The 27,567-nt window shown below is 41.1% G+C and overlaps 4 protein-coding genes across 5 annotated transcripts; 1 reads left to right on the forward strand and 3 right to left on the reverse strand.

Annotated features, from left to right (window-relative positions):
* The first annotated feature begins 125 nt into the window (after nucleotides 1-125).
* On the forward strand, nucleotides 126-6,324 carry lias (lipoic acid synthetase). The gene is made up of 11 exons (XM_062388756.1): nucleotides 126-277; nucleotides 520-695; nucleotides 1,480-1,573; nucleotides 2,688-2,768; nucleotides 2,957-3,113; nucleotides 3,459-3,516; nucleotides 3,600-3,728; nucleotides 4,450-4,595; nucleotides 4,683-4,753; nucleotides 4,864-4,975; nucleotides 5,534-6,324. Exons 1-11 carry the CDS (start codon nucleotides 194-196, stop codon nucleotides 5,593-5,595), a joined length of 1,170 nt encoding a protein of 389 aa, XP_062244740.1. The 5' UTR covers nucleotides 126-193; the 3' UTR covers nucleotides 5,596-6,324.
* A 711-nt stretch (nucleotides 6,325-7,035) lies between these two features.
* On the reverse strand, nucleotides 7,036-12,552 carry ugdh (UDP-glucose 6-dehydrogenase). Its single transcript, XM_062388755.1, has 12 exons — nucleotides 12,338-12,552; nucleotides 10,734-10,895; nucleotides 10,178-10,279; nucleotides 9,870-10,070; nucleotides 9,598-9,795; nucleotides 9,326-9,473; nucleotides 9,114-9,208; nucleotides 8,903-9,033; nucleotides 8,525-8,664; nucleotides 7,958-8,049; nucleotides 7,745-7,855; nucleotides 7,036-7,621 (listed from the first exon to the last, which is right to left on the reverse strand). The coding sequence occupies exons 2-12, from the start codon at nucleotides 10,893-10,895 to the stop codon at nucleotides 7,511-7,513; spliced, it is 1,491 nt and encodes a 496-aa protein (XP_062244739.1). The 5' UTR covers nucleotides 12,338-12,552; the 3' UTR covers nucleotides 7,036-7,510.
* A 3,189-nt stretch (nucleotides 12,553-15,741) lies between these two features.
* map9 (microtubule-associated protein 9) lies at nucleotides 15,742-21,351 on the reverse strand. Of its 2 annotated transcripts, none has more exons than XM_062387073.1 (13): nucleotides 21,025-21,351; nucleotides 20,814-20,910; nucleotides 19,566-20,069; nucleotides 19,295-19,488; nucleotides 19,091-19,199; nucleotides 18,954-19,006; nucleotides 18,787-18,860; nucleotides 18,522-18,684; nucleotides 17,931-18,017; nucleotides 17,666-17,827; nucleotides 17,433-17,578; nucleotides 16,627-16,762; nucleotides 15,742-16,391 (listed from the first exon to the last, which is right to left on the reverse strand). In XM_062387073.1, exons 1-13 carry the CDS (start codon nucleotides 21,094-21,096, stop codon nucleotides 16,272-16,274), a joined length of 1,917 nt encoding a protein of 638 aa, XP_062243057.1. In that variant the 5' UTR covers nucleotides 21,097-21,351; the 3' UTR covers nucleotides 15,742-16,271. The 2 variants fall into 2 exon arrangements, with proteins under 2 accessions (XP_062243057.1, XP_062243055.1); XM_062387071.1 differs by having other exon boundaries at nucleotides 18,954-19,021.
* A 367-nt stretch (nucleotides 21,352-21,718) lies between these two features.
* On the reverse strand, nucleotides 21,719-27,502 carry smim14 (small integral membrane protein 14). Its single transcript, XM_062387825.1, has 5 exons — nucleotides 27,307-27,502; nucleotides 25,727-25,822; nucleotides 24,868-24,916; nucleotides 24,619-24,779; nucleotides 21,719-24,413 (listed from the first exon to the last, which is right to left on the reverse strand). Exons 2-5 carry the CDS (start codon nucleotides 25,799-25,801, stop codon nucleotides 24,375-24,377), a joined length of 324 nt encoding a protein of 107 aa, XP_062243809.1. The 5' UTR covers nucleotides 25,802-25,822; nucleotides 27,307-27,502; the 3' UTR covers nucleotides 21,719-24,374.
* Between the last annotated feature and the right edge of the window lie 65 nt (nucleotides 27,503-27,567).

Here is a 27,567-nt window from a genome sequence, read left to right on the forward strand (position 1 = left end):
ACTGTTTGCTTCTGTCACTAGTCTTTAATATTGATATCCTCCATTATAGTTGTTTAAATTAATCTGTTGCTGATGTTTTTGCAGGACGTTCTCCTTTTTACTGACTCTGCCCCGTCACGTGAACGCGGCCCTAGACCCGATCAGCCGATCGTCGGGTTTTGTTTCCAATGACATTCTCCTGCTGACTGAAGTCATGGCGCTGCTCAAACAAAGTTGCTGCGTCGCAGGTCGCTTCTCCACCAACCAGCGGTGGCTGAGTCCCAGATGTTTCCCACATGTGAGTATCTCCACTCGGACATTCTCCTGTCGAGATCAGGGACATCGTGTGTGTGATCTGTCCGTGGGAACCCTCGGTGGAGATCAAGCCTGTGTCGCGGGCCTGAAAGCACAACCTGCACTGGATGTTTTGTAACTCAGCTGTAGCGGCTGTGAGTCCGTGTTGGTGATAGTGTGTGATGTGTATGAAGAGACCGAGTGAATCCGATGTAGCGGAACTAACCCCGGGTCCTGCCTGTGTAGGTGTACACCAGCAGCGTGACCACTGTGGCCAGGTCCTCTCCGACCAGGACTGACACGAAGAAGCAGCCTCTGAGTGACGATGGGCCGGATCTGCAGGACTTTATCTCTGGAGACCTGTCGGATAAAAACAAGTGGGAGGAGTACCGAGGCACCCTGAAGAGACAGAAGGGAGAGAGGTGAGAGCCGTGCTGCTCAGCCCAGTCCCTGAGTCTGTTATCAGAAAAGTCCAAAGACCAGATCAGACTTTATCATGCAGACTGTGTTCAGTTCAATCAAAACGAGATTAAAGGTTCAGTGTGTGGAATTTAGTGACATCTAGTGTTGAAGTTGCGTGTTGCAGCTGAATACCCCTCACCTCACCTTCCCCCTCCAAACATGAGAGAGAACCTGTGGAAGCCTTCAGCTGTCATAAAAACTCAAAGGGTGTTTAGTTTGTCCAGTCTGGGCTACTGTGAAAAACATAGTGGCCTTTGTATTTGAGGACCCACTCCTGATTTAAATATAAAGTATTTAAATACAAAGGGCCCATTCTAGGGTCAAGAAAACAACAATACTGAGCCTTTAAATTGTTCTATGAGTAACGTAAGATAAATGTGTTGAGGTTTCATAATATACAGATCATTTATTGTGTTATTTATCAATGCACACTAAACGATATTTATGTAAACGTGCCAGATCATGTGTGTTGTTGCTCAGTCTTGGTTGAGGTAGGAGTGAGTGCTATTCTATTTATTATGGTAATTATTCAGTGGGACAACTTAATGCTTGTATGGATTGACAAGAATTTAAAATCAGTGTCAAAGAGACAGGTGGTATGTTATGATCTGGTTATTTTATCTTTTAGGTATTTTTTCACAGTGCACAATGGGACATGTTGGACATCTGTATCGTCCAAACCATGACGGAGACAATGCCACTCTAACACATTTACTGAGTGTCTCTGTGGTTGTGTCACGTCAGGTTGCGTCTTCCCCCGTGGCTCAAGACCGAGATCCCCATTGGGAAGAACTTCAACAAGCTGAAGAACACACTGAGAGACCTCAACCTGCACACAGTAAGTGTCACGTATGTTAGTGTTGTCAAGTGAAGGCTGCTGCTTTCAAGTCACCTCGAAATACATACAACTGATGTTGTGCAAAGATATAATGAGACGTCTCTAAAGTGGTCTTGGAATAATAGAGGTCAGGAGCATCGACACCTCATGTCGTGGCCTAGGGGATAGAGCGGGTGTTCTGCAACAAGAAGGTTCCCGGTCGAATCCCACTCTTTCCCATCTGCATGCCTAAGTGTCCTTGGCAAGATACTGAATCCCTAAAATGGCCCCTCATGAATGCTGAGTGTTCTAAAAATGTAAGTCGCTTGGACAAAAGCGTCAGCTAAATGACACGTAAAGATATGTCTTAAAAAGTATTGAATGTAGTTCCTTCCAAAAAGACCTTGGGAGGTATTTGAAATTCTTTCATGCAGCGAGGTCATGAATATTTAATATTTACCTGACATAGCATTAGTTTTATTCTTTGTCTCTAAGGTGACAAGTGCCAACAAGCTCATCCTATCAAAGTGGGGACAAGCGTTGATTTAGCAAAAGCGTGGGCATTATATATTTATTTATTTTCTCCCTGTTGTCATATCTGTCTTGTTCAGATAGTTTTGTCTGTGTATTCTTTTTTTTGTGGTATGTTTATTGAGCATCAATGATACAAAATTATGCTCACATTTTTCCAAATTTTAAAATTTTCAGTGACCCCCCACCCCCAGCCCCCCACCCACCCACACACCCACTCACACATCCTTCCCCTGTAGAGGTCCCAACCCTACCTGTCTCTTTGTGAAGTGAATAGACAAAAAAAAAAAAGAGGGGGAAAAAACTAGAAACAAAACAAAAAACCCATAGAGAGTAGGTCTTTGTATTGTTAAACTGATTTCTGTGACTTTCAAACAAGAAATATGAACAGTCACTTCATACATGAGACTAAGGCCCCTGGGCACTTAAATAGAGCAGGCAAGGTCTGACAAAAATATGATATAATTGTACTTAAAAAGTAATTATAGATATTATTTTAATTTGTCTGGTATGATTGAATGATTTCCTCTGTTGTATTAAAAAGATCTGATTTGGTGAATCTGCAAAAATCCTTGGTAAAATAACCGTGTTTCTGTTTCCTCAGGTGTGTGAGGAGGCCAGGTGTCCAAACATTGGGGAATGCTGGGGAGGAGGAGAGTACGCCACCGCCACAGCCACCATCATGGTCAGTCTCCTGACACACTGGGACTCTTCACGTGCAGCTGACAGTTATAGAAAAGCAACCAGATTTTTAAAACACTGTCTAAATACCCTGTTTTTTGCTGTTTCATAGAACGATGTAACATTCAGAAATACACATGTTGAATATATCAAGAGAAGCTCTGATGATGCATTTCTCTCTGTCTCATGTAGCTGATGGGAGACACGTGCACCCGCGGCTGCAGGTTCTGCTCGGTTAAGACGGCCCGGCGCCCTCCGCCTCTGGACCAGGACGAGCCCTACAATACTGCCAAGGCCATCGCCGCCTGGGGGCTGGACTACGTGGTTCTCACCTCAGTGGACAGAGATGGTAACGGCCTCTGACCCCCAGTGTCTCTAGCTCTCCCTGCTGTTGGTGATACTTTACATCATAGGAAGGAATACAACTTTGAGTTTTACAAGGAAAAAAGAAACCACTATCAATGCTGGAAGATCAACCAATATCAGATTGTTATGAATTTAATTTGCAAAATGAACCTTTCTGGAGCTGATCCGTGCAGAAGATCATAGCGAAGTTTGATGATTGCTTTAGCAGTCAGCTTCTAAATCAGTATAAAAATACAGCTCATTCAAAGCATTAAGATGATATTTTCTTAACTCTAGAACCTCTGGTAACAATAGTGCTTTCTAATGACACTTCTACCCTTGTGTGCAGATATCGCTGATGGTGGAGCAGAGCACTTTGCTAAGACAGTTTCTAACCTGAAGGAAAGGTAACCTCTCCCCTCCCGTTTGGATCTATTGTGCCTTTCTGTGAAAAATTTATAAACTAACATATTTTTTCATCCTCAAACAGAAATTCTCGGATCCTGGTTGAATGTCTGACCCCGGATTTCCGCGGCGACCTTGCCGCAGTGGAGAAGATCGCCCTGTCAGGTTTAGACGTGTATGCTCACAATGTGGAGACCGTGCGTGAGCTGCAAAGGTAATGAGACAAGACATATCCCTTCTGTGTCTATGTAGTTCCTGTGTTGTTATAAGATAATAAATTTAGAATCTATTTTCAGTTGAGTCAATGAGTTTTTCAATTTGATTTTGGTTGCAAACAAGTCTAATGATAGTGAGTAAAGAAGAAGAACAGTTTTGTTTGAAAGCTCAAAGCACTGTAAAACGTTTTCTGGCTTTATTTGTGATTTACATATTTCGTAAGATTTTTAAATACTAGTGGAAATAATAATAATAGTAATTTGTGGGAAATATTTCCTATTGAGGTAACTAGTAAAACATTTTAAAATTATATTGACTATTTTTCTTATTGGAATTTCCCGAATTAAAAAAAATGCTAATGTTTTTCCTTTCAATTTACAAAATAATCTTTATTTTTTTCCGTTTTCTGGGTGAAGGGGGCTTTAAATTCATAAATGCAAACAAAGTTCAAGCAAGTGTTCTGTCTAGTTTTTTACTTTGTGTTTGAAATGTTAACTGCCACAAGAGGGAGGTCAGTCACAGAGTAGGATGACAGTAATACACACTTTGACCAGCAGATGATGGAGAAGAGCCATTCCCCTGCGGTTGGTAAAAATGTTCTGCAGCAAACACACTGCAGAGATCTTGTTATACATATTTTCTCTATGTGGGTATAAAGTATATTTCACTCTCCGATGTTATGTGACTCAGGATTTATTTCTGTTCCATCTCGTTTTCAGACACGTACGTGACCCCAGAGCGAACTTTGACCAATCCCTGAGCGTTCTGAAACACGCAAAGAAGGTCAAACGCACTGTGCTCACCAAGACCTCCATCATGCTGGGACTGGGGGAGACAGACAAACAGATACAGGACACATTGACCGGTGTGGTGAACACTCACTAGTCACACATACACACTCAAAACGTTCTGATGTAAACTACAACGATTTCCTGTTGTTCTGATGTTGCAGAGCTGCGAGAGGCCGAGGTGGACTGTTTAACACTTGGCCAGTACATGCAGCCCACAAAACGCCACCTAAAGGTGAGCACATTAACCTCTGTGTGGGGCTCCTGACTTACCCAACAGAATAGAGCAGCACATATGGTAAACTGACTGTGTGTGTGTGTGTGTGTGTGTGTGTGTGCGTTTAGGTGGAAGAATACGTCACTCCAGAGAGGTTTGCCCACTGGGAGAAAGTTGGGACTGAAATGGGCTTTATGTACACAGCCAGTGGACCACTGGTGCGATCCTCATACAAAGCAGGTGAGATACGTTGTTTACAGCTACAAATAAAATGTCTTTATTTAATTAATATTTTATTCTCAAATTTACAGTACACCCAAACTGGCACCATATTTATACATATTTCTTATATACCCTGTGGTATAATTTGAGGGGATCTCTCACCAAAATACAATGCATGCGAAAGAGTGGTATAAACAGTTTAACAGAAAGGTGATGGATTGAAATTTTGTGAGAGAAATTATTAGAATTTAGATAAGAGGAATTGACTTCAGGAGTCCAAACCGGAGTAATTTTTCATTGATCTGTATTTTATTTTGAAGGGGGATGCAGGAATGTGGGGAGGGACTGGGGTTAAGCAGCACTGACAGTGATCTTATGGGACTTCCTTGGGGAGTGTTTATCACAATGGATCATAGTTGAGGGGCCAAACGTTTGATCAAACTGACTCTTAATACTTGTCAAAGTAATCAGGCTGTCTCGCAATACAACTTCAAGCACATAAGCATCATGTAAAAAAGGGTAGAATATCAGTGGAGAAGGAGATACGCATGTTTTTAATTTTCCTTCTTTGCTCAGGCGAGTTCTTCCTGAAGAATCTACTGGAGAAGAGAAAAGCAGAGATGACCGTAGCAGAATGAAAAGCCCAGAACTACAGACTGTTCCTTCATATTACTCAATCCGCGTCTTTACCTTTAATCACCCACAAGTACAGAATACACCTTACTACTAGCAGGACATGCATTGTTGTTAGTCATAGTTAGTCTTAATGACTGGTAACGAGTTGAATAAGGATACAGAAGAGATGTTAACATTCTGTTGCTTTTCAATACGCTTCACTGTCCTTTAGTGCTCATCTGGGACGACCCACAGTTCAATGTAGGAGGAGATCAAAGTGTAGAAGGAGCAGTAGGAGGCCTGCAGACATGTAGATAACCAGGGTGCAGACTCTGTCCATGTCAGCCCGACAGGAGAAAATACAACCTGCTGTGATCAGCAGCTGTAATTTGCCATGTTCTGCAGGTCAGGGGCCCATAAATCAAATCCAGCCTCCCCCCCCCCCCTCGGGCCCTGGACTCCAGGTAGAGAGCCACTGACCTTTGACAGAGAGCTCAGTTTACGAGCCCTTTGATGTTAAAGGGAATTTCATTTAATTTAATTAAGCAACAAGGTTTTTGATCCGAGGCTACTCGCATCAGGTGAAGTTTCATTTGCTACTCAAACAAATCTATGCCTGCCAAAGAATTCCTGTATTAATTTGGTCTTAAGCCGCTTTTTCTAATGTGATAAAAGTTCAATTTCACATCACACAAGAACAATTTTTATTTCACCCACTGGTTGTTTAAATAAAATAAAATAATTAGTACTTATCGTGCTTCATTTGCTGTTTTTTTACTCTTTTGTCACTGACCCTGTTCATGTCTTGTACTAACATCTTTCCTAAGTGACCAAATCACAAGCGGTCGGCGTGAAGTACAGGTCTGAACGTCTGAATGCACAATCACTCAAACCACTTCTGGAGGTGCTCTGTGTCACATTCTTTTCAATGTGAGAACGCAAATCCCTGCTTGGCCTCACATGAAGCTACCTTCAACTCAGCATGACGTTCTCTGACCCACTAGATTCAATCCAATTCAATTATATTTGTACAGCGCCAAATCACAACATGCAGTATCTCGAGGCACTTAACATAGTAAGGTCCAAACCGTACAAAATTGTAGAGAAACTTAAAAGTCCCCACACTGAGCAGCACTTGAGCCCCTGTGGAGGAAAAGCTCCCTCATTAACCTGAAGAAACCACTAACAGAACCAGACTCAATGTGGGCGGCAATCTTCCCCGACCAGTTGGGATGAGCAGAGAAAAACGGGGAAGGGAGGAGAGTTGGGGGAGAAAAGAGAGACGGCAACTGTTCTGTAATTGTTGTATTTAAGCTCCGTCAGACTAGATGTTCAAATTGTAGATGATGTGATATAATAAAATGAAAGCAGCAGCAGTTAAAGTTGTTGAGTAGTGTCAGATCTGGATTCTTTAGCTCCTAATCAGTGAATCAACACTTTGATTAATGAAAACGAGACACAAATTAAGGACACACTTCACGCTTTATTGCAATGGCCCTTTAAGTTAAAAACAGACACTGACAGAGGACACATACTGATTGACAAACAGTAAGATGATTTATAAAAATATTTTTTAAAAATAGTATAAAAAGTTTGTGATTTATCAACAATACTTGATTATACAGTAATAACTGTAGGAAAGTAGACACTGATAGTGTTCATTTGAAAGTGATGACCGTGCAAGTATAACTGGGCTGAAATGTTTGGTTGATTAATGCAGTTTAACATGATATGAATAAAATGAAGTCTCTGGTAGGAATGATTCGTCACTGGTTCAACAAAGCTCTCGTTCAAATCACTGCAGGGGAGCATTTAGTCGCGCTGTTTCGCCTTCAGGAGGAGAAGGCGTGTACCGAGGGAGAGGTGAACGTCCTTTCACCAGCAATAAAAGGGGAGAGAATGTGGAGAGAGTGTGTGGTGGGGGGGTGGAGGGAGTCTTTAGACTTTGGATTTCTTTGGGGGAGGCTCGGTGGCACCGACGCGAGGACCAACGGCTGCAGCGCTGTAGGGGATTCTCGTTGCCGTCACCTTCTTACCGATGGTCTCGATCTGCAGAGAGAGAAAAAAAGAAAAATAATAGCAGCTTCATTGGGACTGACTTTCTCACTGGTTCATTTCAATGTTGTTTGAAAAGCGTGAGTGTGTGTGTTTGTATGTTTTCCTTCTGCGCACCTGGAAGCCGAGGTTCTGGAGGAGAGGGTGGAGGTGGTCCAGAACTCTGCGACCGTCAAATAGAAAGGCTGGCTTCAGCATCTTCTTGTAGATCTTCTCATAGTCTAGTTCCTATGTTGGAATTCAAGTGGTGTGAGTTTAAAATTCATATTTACAGGCTGGTTCAAGATGAAGCTGTTTTATTAAGGTAAAAAATAAATGTGTTATTCTGACCTTAAACATGTCCCATTCAGTACAGATGACCAGAGCGTGTGCACCTTGACAAGCCTCATACGGGTCTGAGGTCACAGTCACCAGCTCCGACACTGAGAAGATGTAAATAATAAAACAATCAAAGAATTCTCCGGGAGCATCAAACCATGTAGTTTGTTACATTTATTACTGAACACTTGTTGAATTCAATTACCTCTTAAAATATGTACCAATTATAAATCGGTAACCATCACGTAAATCGATGAATATAAGTTTTATCTGAAGCTCTATACAACGTATCTTTGCTCAATTTATTGTACGATCTGTAACTATAGCAATGTTTATCCTTACCAGAAACACTTATCGTATCATATATACAATCCAGCAGTAATGGAAACATAACACCTTGGTAAACGGCCTAACTTCTTCTTCTACCTTTTAATTTAGACAGTGGCTAGTTTTAGTGTATCAGAGGTGCATGCTGTACAAAGTGTGTTGCATGTCATCTTGATTTATCTCGCTGTAGCTTACATCATAAAAGGTGGAACATTCTTCCATTGTGGTTTAGAAAGCTTCACATTCACACACCTCTTTCTGGGTTGTCCTCGGAGATGTTGGGCTGGGACAGGTCGTGAATGATTTGTTCTTTGAGAACCTTGGGGTCGTATATGAAGAGCTTGGCTCCCTCGTCCATCAGATACTTTGAGATGTAGATACTGGAAGACTCCCTGGAGTTGCGACATTACACAAACACACCAGTAAGCGAAAGGTCCACCTGAATGACCAGGGCCATGGTTCACCACAGTTGAGTCTGTACAAAGGCTACACACAAGGGTTGGCAGGGCTCTAGGGGGAGTTTGTTTATAGTGATAAGTTCATTAGTCAACTGACAAGAGAAAGAAAGCCAAATAACTAGAGGGTTACAAACAGGTATAAAAGGTGAGAACAAACTGAAAAGAGACTCGCCTTGTGTCACCAGTGTCTTTTTTGAAGGCGAAGCCAAGCAGAGCGATCTTTTTACCAGTCACAGTGTTGAAGAGGCAGTCAATGATCCTGCAAGCAAACCGCCGCCTCTGGTATTCATTCATGTCTATCACCTGAGGAAAAGCATTAACACACATTAATATAGACCCATAAAGAAGAGTTAAAAAATGTTTGCAAGGTGACTATTTCTCACCTGCTGCCAATAGGAGGCGACCTCAGGCAGATTGAGGGCCTCGCATAGATAGACCAGGTTCAGGACGTCCTTCTGGAAACAGCTTCCACCAAAACCTGGCCAGAGTGCGACGGAGGCAGTGAGACGGAGACAGACGCACACTTCACATCCTACAGCTACAAACATATTGACACAGACACTCTCTGTAAACATCTCACAGCCATGTCACTTACCTATGCTGGCTTTGAGAAACTTGCTGCCTATTCTCTGATCCATCCCAATCGCCTTGGCCACCTCTTCCACATCGGCTCCGGTGGCTTCACACAGCGCACTGATACTGTTGATGCTGCTGATTCGCTGTGCCAGGAATGCATTGGCTGCCTACATACACACAATGTTAGTTTTTATTTGTATTTCTACAACAAAATATGTATTTATTGAATATGAAATATGAAGCAAACAAACTACCGATACAAATTATAATTAGCTGCAGGTCTACACTCACCAGTTTGGACAGCTCGGACGACCATGTGTTGGTGGTGAGGATTTTTGCTTTGGGAACCCATTGTTCATAGACGGCACACAGAGCTCGGATGGCTCTTTGACCCTCATCCGTTTCATCTCCACCAATCAGGACACGGTCGGGGTCCTTCAGATCCCGCACTGCAGTTCCCTCTGCGAGGAACTCGGGGTTGGACAGCACCTGAAGCAGCAACACAACTTCAGAAACGTTCGACAACAGATCTGACAGCGTTACGTATTCGTTCTAATACACACTTGTAGGCTAAGGCTGGGCTTGGTGTTGGCATCAAATATCCGTCGAATACTCTCGGCAGCTCGGACTGGGACGGTGCTCTTCTCTGTGACAATCTTGTAGCCGTCAGACACCTCCACGATTCGCCGAGCACAGGCCTCGATGAACTTGAGGTCAGCGGCACGCCCCTTTCCCATCCCGTAGGTCTTTGTCGGGGTGTTGACCTGTGGAGAAAGGATATGTTAGAAATGTCCGATTTATTTTCTTGAGATGTTCAAACAGCAGAAACAGTGTTGGTGTTTGGTTGTCGGGGGGGGACCGGTGAACTCACAGAGATGAAGACAAGGTCGGCATCCTTGATGGCTGAGTCTATGTCTGTAGAGAAAAACAAGTTTCTCCCTCGAGATGATTCAACCACGTCTTTCAGACCCGGCTGGAATGGGAGGAGGTGGGAAATGAGACAGAAAGCATGAGTCAGAGAATGTGTAAGAAAGAAAAAAAACACATAGCACAATTTGTAACAAATGTTCAAAGTGACTGGACATGAACTGCCCTTTGTGCAACTCACTCATGATGATGCAATACCCTGTGGGCAAGGTTGACGTAGAGAAGTTAAAAAACAGTCTGGGATTCATTTATGTTCATTTTAGCCCATGAATGACTCATATTGTATAAAAGTTGGCTCTGCCTAGCCACATCAATTTATTAACACACCCATAGAACTACTGAAACAGATTCAAACTCTTTCAAGATTCATGGATCACCAGGTTGAGATACAAATGTAGTAAATACAACACAGTGAATCAACCCTCCTAAGAAAATTATTTTACCAGAAATCACCCTGTTATAAAAGCGTTAGTCTTCTTGGTAAATAACATTTGCCGAACCTCATATATGGGCAGAGTGTCTGAGTTCCAGGCTTTGATGCGCGACTCGTTGACATCCACGACCGTCACTGTGATCTCTGGACACATGTGGGCGATCACACTGCATGTCGGGCCTCCGACGTATCCAGCACCAATGCAGCAGATCCTTTTTATCTTAAACATCTGGAAAAGATAAAGTCATAATAATGACTTGCATATAATACATGAAGCATTAGAAAAAAAGACATAGATTTTTTTTCTTCTTAACATATTGCTCAACAAAGAAATTCTTTTCCCCCATGAGTACTTACATTTTACAAGAGCTACAACTATGATTGTCACAAATGTCAAATATCAATTAGATATGAGAATAGTAAGAATTACTATGTAACACTTACTATTAGTGGTGATCAATCAAACATGACATAAATCAGAGAAAAGCAGCAAATCCTCACATTTGAGAACCCGAAAACCACAGAATGAAATTTTCGCTTTAAAACATGACAATGAATCCTTTCTCACAATAGATTTCCTGTTGAATTAATCAAAAATGAACACGGTGAGCCTCGCAGGGCTGAGTAGATCTCAAATGTGACCTCTGATATGTTAAAAGATATTCAACTTATCACCTTTGTTCATTTTACATTTACTAGTTCCAAGCTACTAAGTCACAAAAATGTACTGTTTTCTGGACAGCTAACTTTGTACCATTAGGTTTTTCAGTGTTGTGAAATATCCGCACATTAGAAACACAAGTTGGCAACAGCAGTGTGCTGAACTGTGCAGGGCCTTTCTATTCATCTGACCACATACATTACATTTCATTTAGCTGACGCCTTTATCCAAGGCGACTTACAATAAGTGCATTTAACCCTGAGGGCACAAACCCAGAACAACAAGAATCAAGAAAGTAACACTTCTTCAAAGAAGGCTAAACTAAAAAGTGCTATAAGTAAGTGCCATTTAAGTGCTACATGCAGTTGGCAGGTCACTGGGTACATCTAATACAAACTGATCCACCCTACACTCCTGTAATAACTCATACCCTTCGTGAAGACTGATTTCTGCCTTAACTCGTATACAGCTGTGGTTTGTAGGGAACTGACTCAGCAGCAATGAGACGACATGACTAAATAAAGATGAATCAACCCAAAGCACCCCCCCCCCCCCCCTCCTCTAATGAATGTAGAACATAACTTCTTAACAACCAAATGAGTGCATTTAACTAAGCACACAGATTGAGTGTGAGCGCCATATGATTGATTCCAGTACAGGAAGTGAATCGTCGTGAGAAAAGGTGGGATTGGTTCATCTTCTACAGATTCTACTGGGGGCTCAGGTTGACACCTGGACAGTTACCAGTCGCACCGTCCCAGCCTGGTAAGAACAGAGAGAGCCTTTCAGAGCAGCTCAGCCACGTCCTTCTGCCCACTCCCCTTCCAGCTAGCTCCCATTAGCTCGGCTGCACACAGTCTCTCTACTTCTTCTAAATGTGAACACTCACACCATCTAAGCTAACCCACCTCCCTTTTTCCTGTGCGGGTCAAACAAACGCAGAAAAATGAGTGGTTTGCAGCAGCACCAGCAACTAGCACTTGTAGCTAGGTCCCGTTAGGTGAGCTTACCTCGGCCAGCTCGACAGGCTCAGTCTCCAGGGAATAAGACGCAGTTTGTGTGTTCGCTGCTTTGGTTCCTCGTCGAGACCAACGTGTCCGGAGCTGCTGTTCTCTGGCGGCGGAATGTCTTCACTGGGGAATCGAGCAGCGCTGGGCGGAACACAACTCTCCTCTCACAACTTCTCCTGAAGACACTTTTATTCTCTGAGCTGAGGAATCTCTGTCCGCCACCGCCACTGCTTCCGCCGGGAGGGGTTTTCAAAGTAAAAGCACAGGACACCTACATGAGACCGCCAGATAATGATATGAAACTTATAATTATAGGCCAATACAGCAGGGCACACAGTCTGGATCAAGACAACAAATCTCACCTCAAAATCCTCAGCTGGTTGACCATCGATCATCGGCATATTTGGGAAATGTAGATCGACCTTTCCTATATTCTAAGCACTTCTACAACTCACAAATCGACCTCATATATCCAATATGCTCTTCAAAGAACTTCAAGTTTATTTGAGGTGCTTCAAGACATGTGATGAGGCTACACAAGTCTCCGTATCACAAGATGAACAGTGTTGTACAAGTTCACACATCTCATGAACTAGTTCAAAGTTCAGTTCATACAAGTAAACATTTATAGTTCACGTTCATAGTTCACCATTTAAATTCTGAACTAGTTCATAATTCAGTTCATTTCATAGTTTTAAGGTGGAAAGTGAAAATAAAAGTCTTAACTTGTTAAAGGAAACCTTATCCATCACTTCCCCTTGCCTTTACTGTCGGAATCTTTATCAGACAGTGTGCAAAAATCCCTCTCTGCTTTCTCTTGCCCTCTGTATATGAAACCGAGAGCTGTTGTGTTGCAGTTATGGCCTGCACCTTTAAGGAAAGTTTGTAGTGTGTGACGTAGTGCACCTGGGAAATTTGGGAAAATACGCTAAAAGTGTGTTTATAAGGAGAAGTGACGGACCACCTAGAGGGAATGTGAGTGTTGCTCCTGCTGTATATCCGAGAAATGAAGTGGCCGCATTCCAATAAAGAAACATCTCCTCCTCCTTCTTCACGGAGCCGTCCGGACGGCTGGTTACCGGCCAGACAGCGAGCCAAGATAACGAGTGACTGATGACCGGCTCCTGGTACAGGCGACATAGGAGACCGCGGCCACACGCACACTCACACAAGCACATAATCTCCTGTGGGGGGGTGGCGGCTACAGGCTTGCGTAGGTCAGTCACCTGTGAAGACCAGCATCATTTACCCCTGACCCAGCGTGGAGAAATGATGATGATGTAAAATTAAATATACAAAAGAATACAATATTATTTACAAATTAAAATTGAAATTGAAATTGAATAAAAAAAAATGAAAAAAAAGCCCATTGCGCACATCCTGCGCAGAACCCTACTGCGCACTTCCTGCGCAGAAGCCTATTGCGCAATTGCTGCGCAGAAGCCCATTGCGCACATCCAGCGCAGAAGCCTAATGCGCAGAAATTGCGTGCGCAGGTTTTTTTTTTAATTTTTTTATTTTCAATTAAATTTTTCCCTATTTACTTTTTAATTTTTTTAAATTTACATAGTTTAAGATATTTTTCAAACGATACGTGAAATCGCGCACATTTTAAGTCTTCAGTATATTGCCAGCTTAAAGATGGAAAGGGTGGGATTCAAACCCGGTTCTTTCTATTGAAGAGCATACTCTCTACCAACTAGACCTAACCGCCTGATAGTTCCCATGAGGAACTAAGCAGTTTAAGAAGATGGACAACTTGTCGCGTGTCAATTTATTCTGTTCTTATAAACACTTCATAGAAAATATTTTCTACTTTACTAAATATATTAGACAGCCTTACTTAAAAGTTTATTTAATATTTTTGGTTTTTAGATACTGGAGGATTTAACATACTTTAAAAACCTATCGTTAGAGTGTAACCCAGTACTTTCTAACCTTATCTTCGGACGCCTTACAAAAATCACAGTATGCTGTGATGTCCTGAGGCTGCCCCCTGCTGGCTGATGGGTTCCTCTGCTGCTCAAGCTTGGTTTGTGCAGCTTGTGATTAACTAAAGTTCTCCATAAAATAAATCTTTAATATCCTTCAAGGGTAATTTGATGTAAAACCAGCAATCAGTGCACAACAAAAATAAACCAATATATACTACGTAAATAAAACACAATATAAAAACCCTATAGACTAAGTAGGAGGGGAAAATTAGCTTTTAATAAATGACTTGATAAGTCGACCAACAGAAAATTACCCGTCAACTATTTAGATATTCGAGAAACATTTCATTCTACTTTTAATTCCCTTTTGTGTTTATTAATGTTGGTGACATTTCTTTGATAAATGGGTGGAGGTTTTATTACCTCTGCTAAGGTGGTTATGTTTCCATCTCTGATTTGTCAGTCAACAGGTTTATGTAATAAACTACTGAACAATAACCACACAACTTGGTAGAAGGAAGCTGCATGGATCAGAGAATAACCTATATGGCTCTGTTGAGCTCTACTGAGTGCCAGTCTAGTGAATGAATCTGGAATCTTCTCTCAAAAAACATGCGCTTCCGCCTCAGGTATGTCCCTGACGTACACGCTGGGGTGATAGACTGCGGTTAGAGTCAAAGATGAATCAAAAAAAGATTAAATTGTCAGGTGCACAATTCAGAAAGCACCGCAAAGTAGAGAAGGAGAAGAAAGAACAATATAGAGGTAAGAATCACTCCGATTGAGGACATCATTCATGTTTATTTTTGTCGATATGACATGATATGCTATCAGTACAGGACTCTTTTGATATTTTTTATTATATCTTTTTATTGTTTTTTATAGCTTCCAAATTTGTCTGCCTACAATACCTCATCAACCTTCACACCCCTGCAGGAACCTCAGCCCATCACAGTGGGTTAATGCAGAGCTCTAAAGCTTCTATGAAGTTCCCAGAGGACGCCTTGATAACCTTAAGCCCCTGCAGCAATATCTGACCATCCCAGTTTGTTGCTGTGGGAGCCTAAAAGTTCCAGGAAGCTTCCAAAATATCCCCCAACCACCTTTACACTGCTGCAGGAATCTCAGACCATCACATTTGGTGCAAGCTGTTGCTTTTCTCCCGCTCCTGGAATTCTGGAGGAACCGTTAATTATTTGAGAGAGTCCTTGGAGGACAGATCTCAATTCCTTAAAGATTTGTTTTAGGAATCCCGGGTATTTCAAGGTTTACGCATAAAAAGGTTTTGGAGCTGCAGAAAAATTTTCAGTCACAGACAATAAATTCATGTCAATCTCACAGATTAAATTATTCAAATGTCTACATTTATTCTAATGACGCATTCACAATATTTCTACAGTGACTAAAACGTTTTGGAAACAAATCTCTAAATGCACATTGTTATTCAAAAAATGTATGAAACCATTCATGAATAAATTGGTTTATTGCTATTACAGGGACACATAGATATGACCATAAATACTTCCACCCATGATATAAGCAGTTGGGGTTGAACAGATCTGTTTCAAAGGTGGTGTGGTGGTTTGAAGCTTCTTGTAACTCTAAAACATAAACAAACTTTACCTGGATGTCAATGGCAGTTCAACAAAGGGCATTAGCAGGTCAAGCAGTGGATGAACAATATGGTGATAACAGGACAACACATCTGTAACAATCACACACGTAAGACATTTGTAAAAAACGGTTTTGTTATCGAAAAATAACCATTCACTTTTCTCATTGAACCTGTATGTGCTTTAACATTATTAAATGATATAGAAGAAAAATTAACTTTTACTAGAGCTGCTGACCAATGCACTGAGTCTGAAACACCTAAAATTCAACAGCTGCCATCAGCTCTGTTTAAATACATACTTTTGTTAGAAAATAAAGTACAAAACTAAACAAAAATTGCATCACAACATCCACAGATAGATGAGTGCCATGTTACATTTTAAATGTTATTTTCGAAATCCTATAGTTTTATTAGGAGGGCTCCACGGTGGAGGAGGACTGTCTCGGAGGATTGCTTTTATCCGTCTTTCTTCTCTCTGTCTCTTCTGTTCTAGATCTTTTCTCACCTGTTGGGAAAGAAAATCAGTAAAAATAAATATAATGATTCACCCACCCTCCAGCACCACAAGCACCTCTTTGAATACTAGCAGATCGAAGAAAACAGAGAAGAAAAGAAGCCTGAAGACCTCACACTGCAACAGGGAGGTCATTGTTTTCTTGATACCAACCGTCACAAAAACAAAGAAGCAGCAGTACATTGGCTGTCGTAAATCCCAGGGTATCCCATGTCATTTTACTCACCAGCCAGCTTTCATACATCTCCAAAGCCATTTTATCCCTCTCTTCTTTCATGTATCGTTCCTCCTCGGCTTTGTTTTTAACTTCTTTTCGCTCGATGGTGACTTTTTCGTTAATAACATCTTTCTTCTTATCAGACCTTCATCATTTACAGAAAAAAGTAATATAACAACAGTTCAAGAGAAAGCTTATTTCACTGTTCATGTTTTCATTACATATTGATGGATGACACGTCTAAACATCTGGCTTTGGCTGCCACCTAGTGGTTAATGATTTCCACTTCCAAATAGATTAAAATTGACACAGGGTTGTTGTGTCCGAAGCTTTTTGACACAACCTCTATTTTAGGAATGTGACAATATTAACTTACAGAGCCCAATTAAAATGATTCAAATCAAGAATAACTAAGTAAGGTTATGGATTTGGTTTTAAATAAGATTGAACAATACACTAGACAACAGACACAACACTTTATATCAAAAGAGGTCAAGTATTAGGGCCAATTTATATGTTTTTTGTTTATATCATGTCGCAAGAATAATGTTGTGATAGAGAATAATGTCATAATATTACATGAACTAAGTCCTAATTCAATGAGAAAAAGTCATACTTTACATTTTTTTAGGAAATAAGCCACAAGGAGAACCTGTGCTCGATAGAGCTCCCCTCCTAAAACTATGACTTTATTTTCATATTATTATGACTTTATTCTTGTAATATCAGATTTTCCCCCTTTAAGTGACCTTAATAATCTGATTATAAAACGACTATTTCATCACTTCATAAAAAAGAACAGGGTAAACACTCACCACCTAGAAAAAGCAGAAGTACTCTCTCTCTTTCTTTCCTCCTCCTTTGTTTGCTTTTTTAGCTGAAGTTTATTTTCAGCTTCTTTCTGTTTTCTGTATTTTTCTTCAAGCAGACGATCCTGCTCCTGTTTCCATTTTTCAAACACCTGCAGTTGTTATTAGATAAATAATTCATATTCCCAATGGTTTTTACATCTTTCAGAAAAAATACACACAACATATCCTAGACATACCTGCTTGGCGGACTGTTTCTTTTCTTCGGTGTCTTCACTCGCTCTCTGCTCTTTTCTCATCTTATCTTGCTTTTCTTTGGCTTTTGCTTTAAGCCTCTCTGCTTTCCCTTCCTTCCAAGCCTCATATGATGCAACAGCATCGCCCTTTTTTGCCTCTTCTTCCTATTTATTTTCAAGAAAAATGATGAGGAGTACGCATTTATTAGTAACAACCATGTACTTATTTTACTCTTTAGCGATGGTACATTGCACTGGGATGGTTCACCTTTTTCTTTTGTTCTTGGAGGAGTTGCTCTTTCTTCTTTAGTTGCATGATCCCTTGTGACCTTTCCTTTTTCTTTTTAAGCCATTCCTGGTAAGAGTAGAGAGGGATTTTACCTTCTATGTCCTCGATAAGTATTTAATAACCAGTGTATAAAACACACATCAACACAACTATAGCTGCTTTCAGACACGCACTGAAGTCCAGACATTTTCCTCAAATGTTCCAAAGGGCTGTATGTGACAACGCAAATGGCCAAACCAGTTGCTGCATATATTTTCCGGAACTTTGCCTGGTAAAATGTCAGAGTGAGACCATATAAGAATACAGCAGGAAAGATTCTGGCAAAAAATTCACAGCAAGTGGGCGTGTTGATGACGTTTGTGACCCGCAACAGACATGAAACTGGAAGAATACAATACGTTAATGATAAGATGAAAAGAGCTGCCATACAAGGGATGGTTGAGTGCATTATTTTGAAGCCAGGTTTATTTTTCAGGATACATTCCTCTATACCACATACTTAACAATAACATAATAAAGCCTTAAATCAAACATATTACTAGTAATGAAACAGCTCATTATGACACTGACCTGGTAAACGGCAGCTCTGAGTGAATCTGCTGTTTCTGGATGAGACTCGTGTAGCGAAACTTTGCGGTCCAGAACTTTGAGAGATCCCAAATACTTTGATTCCACTTTTCTGGAGCAGGCACTCTGACATCTCTGAGTGTTCTTTGAGTTTGAACTTGGAGTCCTAATTTAAATTCAAAAGGAAAAAATGTTGGTTATGTTATCATCCTGTTTTATCCATGAAGAAGTGTGTATTGATTGTTATAGCTTGGAGAGAATGAGTTACCTGGTGTCAAATAACTTTTCCTGAGTGTGAGAGAGTTGAGCTACAGAATGACTGGCGTGATCTCCCAAATTCTCCTGAAACAAAACACACATGTGTAACGAAACAATAAAAGGCAGAGTATGTCTGATCTGAGGCTAATGCAAAGGGCACCATGTAAATTGTCTCACATGAGATTCTTCGAGAAATGTAGAGTACTTTCCATCCCGATCCTTGCTGTTGTCTGAAATAAAATCAACTGAAACAGACATCAAATTTTAAAGAGGATCAATGGGCTAAAAAACGTTCATGCAACGTTCATCCATACCTCTGGATTCAGAATCAGGAGTGGACTTGGTAAGGAGCTGTGACTGCTCACTCTTAGTCGAAGACGATTTGCTGAGGCTATGTGAAAATGTGCGATCATCTTCTGTCCACTACGATGACACAAGACAACAAACAAGCTTCTATAAGAGAACCATTATTTCGACCCTGAAACCTAAAATGCTGAAAATTAGGCAATGAGACACACATGCGGACTACAGCTCCTCACTGCACTGTTGCTGGACGCGCCAGAGGAGAGGGGGATGGATGCAGAGGACGTCTGGGGCCTGCTCAGATCCTGAGATTCACTTTCCTCTGGCGTCTTCTCTACAGCGTGAGAGATTAACCCCAGAGTCCGTTGTCTTGGTTTGGGTTTGGGTGGCTCCCTCTCGTTAGGAATATCTGAATAATGGGGAAATATACGTTTAAAACCTGCACTGACATTTACTTGCATGGCTTGTGAAACAGTGTAACCAGACCTGGTGAAGGCATGTGTGTGATGTCAGGTCCTGACGAATTTGGAGTCTGGGATGTTTCTTCCAGAAAAGTGTTGCTCTTCTCCTCAGGGCCTGGAGTCTCCGTCACGCTGCCGTCGGATGGTAAAGGCAGAGGCATGTCCAGAAGATCATCTGAGGTTTGGTGTGAGAGAGATTTGCTCCAGCTCCCTCTTGGGGTTTGGGAATCAACAGGCTCCACAACACTGTTCTTACTCCGTGTGTCATGGTGTTGTGAGGAAATCGAGTTATTATGATTGTAATGTCCAACGACAGAGGAGTCCGGCTGCTCATTTTCGCGTGACTCTGACGGGTCCCTCGAGGAAAAGCTGATTTTCTTGCTCTTCAGGAATGAAACTCTCTTTGTTTTCCCAGGTTTGTCTTTATCGTCGGAAAGGTCAAAGGTGCTGTTTGCGTTCGCTTTAGATTTCCCGGCCTTAAATGCATCCGTCTTCTTTTTTCTTGATTTGAGGAGTTCATTCAAAAAATCTGTTGCAAATAGAAAGTTTAGTGCGTTACAGAACAGATGTAGAGCTGCAACTGAGAGTCAAGTCAGTGGTGAGCTGATCTAATAGCTTCTCAAATGTGCAGATTTATGCTTTTCCTTGTCATGCACGGTGGTGACTTAACTTGGATCGTCTACCATAGGTTGCAGATTGTGGTGGCATCTAATGGGGCTTATGTTTACAACTAGATTGCTTAGATATACAATACACCTGCCCACCTATAATACCATTATTGGCAATTCCTCAATCATTAGAATTGTCATTACTGATGCTCCCTTCATCTTTGTCAGACCTTTTATTTTGTATAAAGACTTTAAACAATTATATAAACCTCTCCAATCATGTGAGATGCTGTTTTCCTCATCGATGTTGTAAATATTGTTACTTGTTGATGTGCTGCTCACTCTGAGGTTTCTATGTTTGAAAAGGAGTTTCTTTTATAGCTGCTCCTCACACATGTTGAGGGTCAAGGGCAGAGAATGTTGAACCTTGTTAAGCCCTATAAGACTAATTGTGATTTGTCAATGTGGGCTAAACAAATCAAATGTGATTGATTAACTTTTCCACAGTATTGTATAAACCCCCGCGGGTAAGAACAAATAAAGATGTATAGATGTTTAAAAGGATGAGGAGTGAAACAGTTTCATTAGTCATACTCATACAGAATGTAAACAAAGGCACTAGAAAGAGCTCCATTCATAAATATATTGATGCTGTGTCATCTCACCATCTTCCTCCTCATCCTCATCGAAGTCATCCGAGTAGGAGAAGTGATCTGTGGTGGTTTTGTTGGCTCTGGCAGAGACAGCAGCCTGAAGTTCATCCTTTAAACATAATCAATTCAGGCAGACATGAGAAACCTCCACGGGGCTGTGACCGGTCCTCTCTCTCCGGAGGCTCTCTGTTTGAGTACAGACACCGGGGTTTGTTCGTTTTACCTGAAATGTTGTTCTTCTCGACGTTTTCGGGCTTTTCGCGTAAGCCAGTGTCCTGACCTCTTGGTTCGTCATCCTGGAAACTTCACCCACTCTCCTGTTGTTTACTCACATTAGCGTTAGCGTTAGCTTTAGCTGACGTTCGCCAATTCCATGGTAACAAGTAGATAGTAACTATACGCGTCTCCTGCTGACAGCATGTCTAACTGTGTCTTTCACCGACCGGCACATCTGAGGGTTGTGAGTGTCCACGACGCAAAATACAGCTTTAAACGCGGTTTTACCCAAAGACACGTTGAGCTAGCTTAGCAAGCTAACGCACTTGTTGATGGTAACCCAGGGAAACCGCCGTAGCTCAGCGCATGCGCAAACCAAATCAGTTAGACAAATTAAAGTTAAGCATTTCAAATATATATATATACACATACAAAATGATTAGCATACAAACACATTCAAAGTATCAAAATTATAATTTAGTTATATATTACATCCATTTAATTTGGCACGTGATAAAGGTGGGTCTAATTATTTCATACACTAAATTCAAGCCTCTGAATCTTGCTCTTTGGAGTAAAACATTCTTATCCTCCTCATTTAATCAGCATCATTGGTCTGTTGATTGTTGAATAATATTGCTCTATAACATTGTGTATATCTGCCGAAATAATTCCGGGATCAAAAAACAAAAACACAGGCAGAAAGTCAGACTGATTTTTTATTTTATTTTTGTTTTGTTATAGGAAAGTGCATAGTTGAAGCCCTTTTACTCTTCAAGATTAACAGTGTAAATCAAGATCTCTGATATCAGATCGTCCAGGTGTTCCATCTCAACAATTTTCTTCCTGATGGGCTTCCCCCTTCTGTATTTATGACTACTTGTGGTTTGTCGAAGATTTTCCCTCTATCTCTTCCCCGTCATATCTGAGTCTAGAAAGAAAGCCCCAAAGTCTAGAAATATGTATCAATAACAAAAGAAATGGATTTGAAAATGAAGAGTAGCCAGCCACTGAAGAAAATTGGGATCCCACAATTGTTCCAGTTCATGGCCAGATTCAAAAGACGTTAATTTCTGATATCATATGTTGGAGAGTAAGACCGAGATACACAATATCAACAATGTTCCCGTGACTGGCGCATAACAGAACTTCATATAATACAGTGACGAAAAAAAACATAAAATCTATCTTTAGATTGTTTCAAGCCCCAAACTTTGAGGCTTCAATTTGTGTTGCTGTTGCACTGTTGTACACATCCACCCATTTTTACATACACATGTTGGTGCATTACGGGGTTTCTATTATTCTGTTCACTTCACCTTTAACTGAAACACCTCCATTAAAGTCATATAGATATTAAATCAATAACTAATTTAGCAGAGCAGCTTTTGAACAAGATTTACAGATTTAAGAAAAATAACCCTGTAACAAACCATGCTAAAAACAGGAAAAAGTCACAACAAATCCAACTGCAGATGATTTCATTGTCCCTGACATGAATCTAAAATAAATCTGAACAAAATGTTATTGTCCTGTCACAAAAAGCTGTTCTGTAAGATGAGCATGTGACACTGGCCCGGTTTGATAAGGCACCTTCTCGTTTCTATCCTTTCCACTTTTGACATATTTTTATGATACAGAAGTTGTGAAGTATAAACTATGGATCGCTCCCTATAATCACAAACTGCTGAAGAATCAAGATACTGCAGCAAAAGTGCTGATAAAAATAATTTGTCGGTATACAATAATCATTTACTTAATTTATCGACAAAATTATTCCAGTACACAGATAATCTTCATGATTAAAACTAATTTTGCTTGTGCTGATTTTAGTGTTACAATTACCAGACCTATTGAACCCTGTTTGCCTGACAATGAGTGTGAAAGGGAAGAACTATTTTGTGCATCAAATCTTACCACGTCGACATATTTTAAATGTATTTTCTTCTTCATCATGTTAACTACAATAAACAAATAATCCGACTTAAAGTGGCTCTAGTGTTTCTATGATAATAATGGATCAAATGAAAACGGGAAGACTGTGAGGGGGTTGTTGTAGTGATGAACATACACAGAATTATCTCCTGAATCTACAGCTCCCTTTGAATTTAAAGAGTGTAATTTTTTAGCTGTTTGGTTGAAACTTTACTGTTTGGATTCTCACCACTCTCATAGCGTTTTCACCCGCAGCAGTCGGCTATTTTCAGAGAAAAAGCACATTAATCCCACTGTGCACTACCTGCTCGACACATAATGGCAGACTGACCGGTGGTGAACACAGAGGATCATTTACCAGCTGAAGAGAAAGATATTTGCCCTAAGAGGTGGTAGAGACCAAAATCAGAGCTTAAAGAAGAGTGGAAATTGGAATTTGTTGCCAGCATGACTCGAAATGAACTTCAGTGTTGCTCTGCTGGATTTGCAAAGACACAACATTAATAGGTGATGAAACTGATTGTTTAAAATCAGTTTATGGGACAGACTCTATTGGAAATAGTTATTTGCTGGCTCAGGTGAAAAGAACGTGTAACATTAAAATCAATATGTAATGTTATTTGAAAACTAAATCCTGACCCAGAGTAACTTGTGCTGGTTTGAATGTGCTGTGAAATGGGATATGACATCATTACTAGAACTGTGCAGAGGCTTTCAAGTGGAATTAGAGGAATGTTTCAGAGAATGTAAAGGACCCATGACCCTCCATAACTCAGCTAAACATCAATTTACCCGCCCGACAAAAATACACTGCAACCTCCCTCTTCAACCCGCATCCCGTGTGACCCATGCCTTCATCACACATCTCAGTTGTTTGAGGATCAGTCGGAGATCTGGGATCGACACAGAAGTCGGCCACACCTCCTGATTAAAGGTATGTTGAGGTACAATGTAGAACCCAACTGATTCATAAACATGCTGATATTGTTGACCAATATTATCTGTTTAAACTGGCTAATAACAGGTACATTGTTTTGACAGATGTCAGACGATTACTTTCTTTCAATTTAAGTTTTTTTAATAAGATTATATAATTTTTGTTATTATGAAAAGTTTCTATGACGTTTTAAGAAAAGACCAAAGCTGAAACATAACTGTCACAATCATTCATGTTGAGTTATTAAGTAAGAATTGAATATTGATCATTATATCATCAAACGCTTTATCAACCGAGTATCAGTCGGGATCTACTAACAAGAATCAAAGACAGATTTACCCAACAACGCTGAGCAGTTAGAAAAAAAGGCTAAAGATATCTGTATGAGGGGACAGGGAGATGGTGCTGTCTTGGTCACAGTCAGCAGATAACTGTGCACTTCCAGTCAGAGCAGGTGGAGGAGTCAGGGTTGTCTGGCTCCACTGTTAGTCAATGGGAGGTGCTGGGGGCTCCCTTCCATCGCTCTGTACCAAAGTCAAACAGATGTTAAATGTGTCTAATAAAAACAAGTGAGCAGCCTTGATGGTACGAATCATATATATATATATATATATATATATATATATGCAGAGTCTGAGACATTGATCAAATATTGGGCGCAACTCCTTAACATATCAACAATACAAGTATACACATAGATGATATAAAAAGAGTGTGATCAGTACTGACATTGTGGGGTCCCGTGGGTTTGCCTGTGGAACGTGGTCCCCTGAGACTAGATGGACGCAGCAGGAACAGGACCAGAGCCACGACCACCCATCCCATCATTACCATGGGGAGGATCAGGTCACCTCCTCCTCCCCCTCCGAGCGGCCCGCTGGGACTTGGCACTGAACACAAACACACCTTCATATGTCACACATGTCACATACACTAATAGTTCTAGCGTGAAATACATGAAGAGCTGATCATACATACATTCCTGAGGACATTCCGTGTCTGTGCAGTACGACTGAGATTGCCTCAGCTGAAAAAACAGGGAACAAAGTTTATGCCAACAAATCAACTGGAAAAAGAACATTAACTTTTAAACTATTGACATTAGTGACTGCACTATTTACTCTGGTTTGCACTGCCCTCGCATGGAGAGATGTCTCTCAGATGGCTTGATTGTAAACACACAGCTAATAAAACTTTGTGACCGATACCTAAAGAGTTTATTACATGAGACTCACATGATCCACTCAGAGCTTACTTTTACAGCACTTGTTCACATGTGGATGGTGCAAAACCAGGTCTGCCACGTACCTACAAAATACTGGGAGCTGTGGTGCAAAGTTATTTGGTTAATTATTTGGACAACACCCTTTGTAAGTTACACCTGTCCACAAAGAGCCAATGAGGTCACCTGGAAGCTGACACAACATGACCGCAAGCTTTAATCTTCAATACACCTAGAAACTCGTTTTAGATTAACATCTTTTACAAAATGCTTTCTATTAAAAGGATCCAGAGAACAATTCAAGCCTGACAAAGGCAAGTGCAACAGAGCGTAAGAGCTGATAGGTTCTCAACACAAACACTGAGCAGGAACCAGGATATGCCGGCTCAGTGTCACTCTGCAGGTTTTCACTTCCCTCTCCCCTGCTTCTCTAGGGGTCTTCTGCTTTTCCTCCTCACTGTTAATCTCTGTTCTCCCCCCTCTTGACTTCAGCAGGAGATATTCTCACTGCACCCTTCATGCTTGAAATTCTTTGACCTGTCCGTGCACCTCAACTCTTTTACAAGAGTCACTGAGATTTGCAGTGAAAGTCTCTGCATATCTTCCATTACTTACCAGATTGATGAGACGTCTCATAGCGTACTCCTGTGTGCAGATGCACTCACAAGGGTCAAAGTCGCCCTCTGCCATGTCTCACCAGACGACGTCCACCTTGGAACAAAGGTGCTGTGTTAGACTGGGACGAACGAGAACAATTGAGAGTAAGCTAACGCTGCCGCTGTGCTCTGTTGTCGTCTCACAGAGGAGGGGGAGGAGACTGCTCAGTTATGACAGGCGGCAGACTCTGTGACTGTACCCTGTGCATTTCTGTGAGTATCCTGTTTGTTTTTTCAAACAGTATTTTAACACAACATACATTTGTTTCCAGCTGTTGCAGGGCATGTTGAGCTGAACCATAAGTCTAACTGAACCAGTCAATACTATATGTTGTATCAGTTTTGCACAATCAAACGGACTAAATACAAATGCAGCTCTCCTTAATAGAAATGACCCCCTGGTTGATTTTTCATTTGCTGTGCTATTACACTGGTACTTTTATCAGTGACTCTGATGATGGAGAGATGTCACAGTGACATGTACCAATGAGCACACTGATCTAGACCAGTATCACCTAATATCTCAATCAGCTCTGGTCATATTTTTTCTCGTTTGATTCTAAGAAAATTCAACATACATTTTACATTTTTTAATAAAATATAAAAGCTGCATATTGCTTCCTTATATTTCTGAGGTTAGTGGCCGTACAGATATGATCACTCTGCTCCTCCTCAACCATTCAAACAAAATCTCTCCAGCTATTTGCAACCTCCGCCAAGGAGTTTGTTTTTATTTCTGGTTTGTCTGTTAGTCAACAGGATTAAGCACAACCTACTGGACAGATTACCACAGAACTTGGTGTATGGACGTGGTATGGGTCAGGAAGGATCAGAGGGCAGAACCAGAGATAATTGGTCCACTTTAATGCTCAGTAAAACTGGGCGTGAGAAAACGTTTCTGACGATTACACCAATTTAGGAAATAAGGAAGGGATCAAGATGAAAAAACACATTTAGGACTTATGCATACTTCTACGGTTGGTGTTTGCACAATTTAATACTGATCACTCTGCTTGAACTCAACATGCTAAACATACAACGCGGATATTGTCTTCATAGCTATAGTAAATATAATAATAAGGGGGAAAAGTCATGTCTCTTTGAATAAACAACAGGTTTCTTTTTGAAAGAAAATCCCACATTATATTGATTTTATTAGATAACTAGTGTGTGCAAACTAAATCCATTTGAATCAAACGTTCATTTTACACACATTCTGCCTCAGTTATACAGTTACAGTCGTGTATATGAAAACAAGCGCGTTGTATTTTCCATTAGTGACCGCCTGCATATTTCCACAGTGACGAACAAACCCACTTGAACTCGTCCCTGCAGGAATCGAACCCGTGCAGCCCTCCGACATGTGTCACATCCACATCTGTACTGATGTAGATAGAACCCAGCCGAGCTCAGACTAGCTTCGTGCTAACGTAGCCCGAGCAGCCAGAGGACACAAATCAGAACCGTGTCTTCTTTGTGATGAACGTTTGATTGGAGACAGATGCGACAGCCAGCGGCACCGGAACGCAAATCACTTACCGGATGTTCGCGAATGTCCCGGAGACGTTGACCGTGTTTGTCGGAGCCGGAGATGAAGAGGAGGAGCAGCGGCTGCTTCACCGTCTCCACTGCACCGCAGACATGTCAACTGACCGTGTGTGTGTTTGTGTGTGTGTGTGTGTGTGTTTTGTTTCATGCACGTGAAGCAGCCCAGCTATTCTTCACGACGGACATCCGGGACATTCCTGTGAAAAGGGGCGGGTAAGATGTGTCCTATTGGGCCACGCGTTTGACGAGCGG

The sequence above is a fragment of the Platichthys flesus genome, chromosome 5 (genome assembly GCF_949316205.1).
Source record: "Platichthys flesus chromosome 5, fPlaFle2.1, whole genome shotgun sequence".
In the NCBI taxonomy this organism is placed as follows: Eukaryota; Metazoa; Chordata; class Actinopteri; order Pleuronectiformes; family Pleuronectidae; genus Platichthys; species Platichthys flesus.